The sequence below is a fragment of the Hordeum vulgare genome, chromosome 2H (genome assembly GCF_904849725.1).
Source record: "Hordeum vulgare subsp. vulgare chromosome 2H, MorexV3_pseudomolecules_assembly, whole genome shotgun sequence".
NCBI classification, from domain to species: Eukaryota; Viridiplantae; Streptophyta; class Magnoliopsida; order Poales; family Poaceae; genus Hordeum; species Hordeum vulgare.
Window position 1 is genome coordinate 522815904 of NC_058519.1, and position 5035 is coordinate 522820938.

General features: G+C 44.1%; 1 protein-coding gene across 1 annotated transcript; it reads left to right on the plus strand.

Moving 5' to 3' along the window:
• The first annotated feature begins 209 nt into the window (after positions 1 to 209).
• Positions 210 to 4134, plus strand: LOC123426985 (protein POLYCHOME-like). Its single transcript, XM_045110909.1, has 5 exons — positions 210 to 366; positions 459 to 512; positions 630 to 690; positions 803 to 1093; positions 3286 to 4134. Exons 4-5 carry the CDS (start codon positions 812 to 814, stop codon positions 3697 to 3699), a joined length of 696 nt encoding a protein of 231 aa, XP_044966844.1. The 5' UTR covers positions 210 to 366; positions 459 to 512; positions 630 to 690; positions 803 to 811; the 3' UTR covers positions 3700 to 4134.
• Positions 4135 to 5035: the final 901 nt, after the last annotated feature.

A 5035-nucleotide genomic window follows, 5' to 3' on the forward strand; every position in this document is an offset into this window, starting at 1 on the left:
TCGGAGCGGCAGAACTGCCCAAAAGTCAAAAACATCAACGGCTACGATGCGAATGGACCATCCCCACAACACCAGACTCAGCCCGCCCGTCCACCTCATACAAACGGACGGACGGATGCGACATAGTCCATGGAAGAACCCGTGGACCAGAATTTCGTCCCACGGCCGCCAGTCTCAAAGTTTGAGTTTCCAATATATCCCGCCGGGCGCCTCCACCCCCACCCCCCATTCCCCATCTAGCCGTAGCTAGTGCTATAAACCCTAGGGATTGTACCCGGAAATTAGTCGTAGTTAGCAGTAGATTAGGATCCGCAGCTGTATCAGGGGCTCGAAGCGGGCGAGATTGGAGGAAGGGCCGAGCAAATCGTGAGAGAAATCTCGGGTTTCGTCCCTTTTTGTCCCCATTCCGGGCCGTTTCCTGCGGGTTCTGACGCTTTTCTTCGGCCCTCTTGCTGCAGATCTGTTCTAGGGTTCGGATTAGCGGCGCGGAATCGAAGCGGGAGTCGGGACAGGTAATGCGCGAGAAATCCTGGGGTTATATTGGTGGTATTCGTTGCTTTCCCCGCACCCATTTCTTGGTTTTCTGACGATTTCTTTGACGTTTTGCGCTTGCGGATTTCCGGGAACAGGGCTGGAAGGATCTCGGGATACGAATCGTACGAGAAAGATCCAGAGAAGAAGAGAGGACAGGTGCGTGAGCAGGGGATGCTGCCTTTTGAGTTTTCCGCCATTTCTTGCTCTTTCGACGCGTTTCCTGAAGTTCTGACCGATCTGCATCTCTTCTGCCGCGCGCCTCCTGCAGATCTCCAAGATGCCTGAGCATAGGGAACTCAAGAGGACGGCCCTCACCGACCTCCCTGGCGGCGGCTTCTTTATCAGGAGGGTGGCCTCGCCGGGAGCACTGGCAGGGAGGCGGGCCGGGAAGCAGCTGCCCCGGCGGTTCGCGTCGCCCTCCCGGTTCGCGTCGCCCTCCAGCAACAAGGAGAACGTGCCGCCAGTTTGGGCTGTGAAGGCTACGCCACCCAGGAGGAGGAGCCCGCTTCCTGGTTGGTACCCGAGGACGCCGCTCCGTGATATCACGGTGATTGTTAAGGTGACCAGCAATTTCTTCAGATTAAGCAATGCTGTTCTGACATGAGTAGTTGAGTAGTTGAACTGTCTGAAGATATAGTTGCTTCACTTGCTATCTTGCTTAGGATTCTGCTCTGCGCTGTTTAAGAGTTTTTAGATGGAGGTATAGTGCCTTTTCTTCTTTGCCAACTCCGTTCTGGAGTTGTTGCCGGCCAGTAACAGCATGTTTGAAGTACAATTATTACCAATGTGGGCTTGTGGAATCCCATGACAAAAGTCTTGACTTGGATTCAGTTCTATGATTTGTTGCTATGTTACATTTCCACCGGTACTTGATTGTTGCTGGTATCTCTTAGCTTTTAACACATGGCCAAATTGCAGCAACTTGCTTTTATTACCTTATTTACACCATGTTTCAGTTGAACAATGGTACTTGGATAATTTGTAGTACTTCTGTTATGGTTTTGTGGACAGTATTTGAACTTAATGGTAACTATTTGGTTATGAAAGCAGTACTGCTATAACTTTTAGTGGTGAGAAGAATAGATGTATCATTTCAGTGCTTGGCACTGTCAGGTTTTGGGGTTTTGATTATTGGTATTAAGTACCAACAGAGGATCTTATTCACACCAAATTTTAGTTAAACAATGGTACTTGAATAATTTTGTCCTACTTCTGTTATGGTTTTGTGGACAGTATTTGAACTTAATGGTAACTAGTTGGTTATGAAAGCGATACTGCTATCACTTTTAGTGGTAAGCAGAATAGATGTATTATTTCAGTGCTTGTCACTGTCAGGTTTTGGGGTTTCAATATTGGTATGAACTATGAAATATTGAAAGAGGATCTTATTTACACCAAGTTTCAGTGAAACAATGGTACTTGAATAATTTTGTGCTACTTCTGTTACTTTGAACTTAATGGTAACTATTCCCTCTGTACCTAAATAATTGTAGTTGGGGAGAACTAAATGGTAACTATTCCCAACTACAATTGTTTATGGAAGCATGATACTGTTATAACTTTTACTAGTAAGTAGAGTAGATGTATTATTTCCGTGCTTGGCACTGTCAGGTTTTGGGGTTTCTTGTGCTTATGAACCACTACTTTGCTTTGTTCCATCTAATAGAGCTAGCCATCTAATAGTACATATCCTGCTTCCCTGTATCAAGTGTCCATGTTAGATGAATACTGTCATGCCTGCTTAAAGTGCAGTTATTTTTGAGTGGAGAGGCTACCTCACCGTCCAAAGAAATACATATCAATTGCCTATTGGAGCTCTTGTTTGCTTAGTGTTTATATTTCTGTACTGATGAGTGATGCCTGATTTGTTATATATGTCTGAGTATGATTCAGTTATATGATTTTGTGCTATATTAGTTTATAGTTTTCAATTTTCAGCAGTAGTTATTTGTTTACCAGTATTGTTTATCGAAAATCGTTTCATTCAATCATCAGTTAACTGACTTCAGATATTTCGTTAGTGTAATTCAGTATGATGTTTGGTTCAAGCATACCAACAAATGCACACACTTGGCCATTTTCCTAAGCTGCTGACTTTTCTTTTGATATTACCTGATGAAGTGAAAATGGAGCTCTTTAATGTTGTTTATACCTATAAATTTCTGCAAACATGTGCCCATTATACTCTTAAGTAAATCCCACAATGTCATCTATCTGTGTATATCCTTTGTATAGTTTGCATTATGCTCTTGTGGCTAATATTTTTTTCCATTTTATGTACATTGTGCTTCTGTATACTGTTGTTACAGTAGCATGCACCAGTTAGATGTCTATTTCGTAAAATCCTATTTGAGTTAAAATGTTGTATATACAATTGAATGTGGCAGCATGTACTATCTCAAAACTTAAATGTTTCTTGCGTGTCACTCAAATGATATAATTTTGAGTTGGGGTTGTTTTGATTGGTGGAATATTATAATTTAGTAATTAAGCTCTGAGTGCATATCAACCATTTTACAAGAGCACAATTTTTGTAACAGTGCCGTTACCACTGAATCCTAATTTATAAAACATATATATGCCTACTTCTGCTGACCTGCCTTGGCTACATATTGTTATATTTTATTGAGTTTTCTGCTTATCTGCTGAGCCATTCAAATGTTTATTTTGGCTGCAGGTAGTTCTAGCTAAAATTATGCATTTGCATGTTCTTTCTTTCTACGTTCTGCTGTTCTGACTATTGACTTTCAGGCTATTGAGAGAAGCCGCTTAAGGATTGCTGCCGCTCGGCAGCAAAACGAAACGCCTGAGCAATCTACGCAACCTGCGAACTTGGCGACTTTGGTACCAGCAGAGCAGGGCACTCCTCATTCTATCGAAGCTCAGGGCTCCCAAGCTATCGCCTCTGGTTCTGGCTTAACTGAAATGGTTGCAGGCCCTGCACCTAGCCAGGCAGAGCACGGCTTCAAGGTCAATTCTTCAGCATCCAAGAGCTCACAGAAGACTCCAACCAAACCCATTGATCCAGCGCTCGCTGATCTCATGGAGAAGAAACTGACCAGCTCAATAGAGCAAATCGAGAAGATGGTGAAGAAGAACCAGAAGAAGGCCGCTCAGCCTTCCAAGAGGGCCAACCAGAGGCGCACTCTCATGTCCATGCGATGAGTTGAGTACTCTGCTTCACTGTGGGGAGAGGAGAAAGTCCATCTCGGACTAGTCCTCCAGCCCGCCCTGTCTGCTGCTTTCTTAGCCGCTATCCTGACCAGTCAATCCTGCTCTTCTTCTGTCTGCCCTTCACCCGAAGACTTACCATAGCATGTTATGATAAGATGTAGGTTCTTGGTTCTCTGCTTGAGGGCCTGGGATCATCTCGGTTGTTGGTTCTCTGCTTGAGGACCTGGGATTATGGGGTCTAGGATTAGCAACTCTGCCAGTGTCAGGTTCATGCTATTGCAGTAGAACTGTTTGTCGTGTACTCTAGCACGCAGCCTAACAAATCTTTGTTTTGCGCTGTAATTTCAGTACCATAAACCACAACTATGCTGTAGCCTTATCATGGTTTCTGAATTTCTAGTGTCAAATGTTTCTACACTCTTAAAATCTTGCTGTTTAGCTATATGAGGAGCACAAATGTTGATATGGCATTTCTTGCAGATGATTTGCATGTTCAGTAAGATTCATGTTTGCTGCCGTATCAAAAAAGATGCTGAAAGATTATGTGTTTATTGTATTTTTGCATAAAATTTGGGTTCCGTTTCTCCATGATTGAGCACCTGGAGGTTACTCTCATATTCTTTAACTCGTGCACACCTGCTCAGGAGTAGCAGTTTACCTGTCTTCATGTGTGCATCCATCTGTGCGAGTTAAAAAGCCAGCTCCTGTTAAACATATATAAACGGTCAAAGATATATCTTGAAGGAGTGAAACCAGGCCCCAGAAGACCCAGCTTGTTTCTTTGTTTTCCATTCCCACGTTAGCATGGCTGAGAAATCATTTCCGGATTAAGTGAACATGTTCACATGTCTGTAATTATGGAATAAGGATCACCCTCTCATATCTGACATTTTGGTTACTGTGTTAATAATAGTGAGGCCTAAGAATATGTGTTAATTTTTTTTAATCCGTACAGGTTCTTCCAAGCTTAGAGCATCCCCAGCCGTTTGCCCCCCTAGCGGACTCGGCGTGGCACTATGGCGTTCCAGCCGATGATTTTTTCGACTGGGGGGGGGGGGGGGGGCTCATATTCCTAGTCGCGCCTCCGAGTTTTCAGCCCCAGGCGCACATAAAATTCAAAGTTTTCTTTCCCGCTACAAAAAACGCATGTTGGGGACATCTCAACATGTCGGCGACCATCATGTCACAGTCGGCGACATATCACCAATAGTTCGGCGATAAAAAAGGCGGGATCCGCATCATCGGCAGACGTAGAACTCAAATGACAAACTCCTCATCATCTCCTGCATGCGCGGGAGAAGTCGGCGGCGTCAGTGTGGCGGTTGTC

Coding starts and splice junctions, on each gene's coding strand:
- LOC123426985 (XM_045110909.1), top strand. CDS start 812: ATGCCTGAGCATAGGGAACTCAAGAGGACGGCCCTCACCGACCTCCCT. Junction 1,094..3,285: donor ATATCACGGTGATTGTTAAG/GTGACCAGCAAT, acceptor ATTGACTTTCAG/GCTATTGAGAGAAGCCGCTT.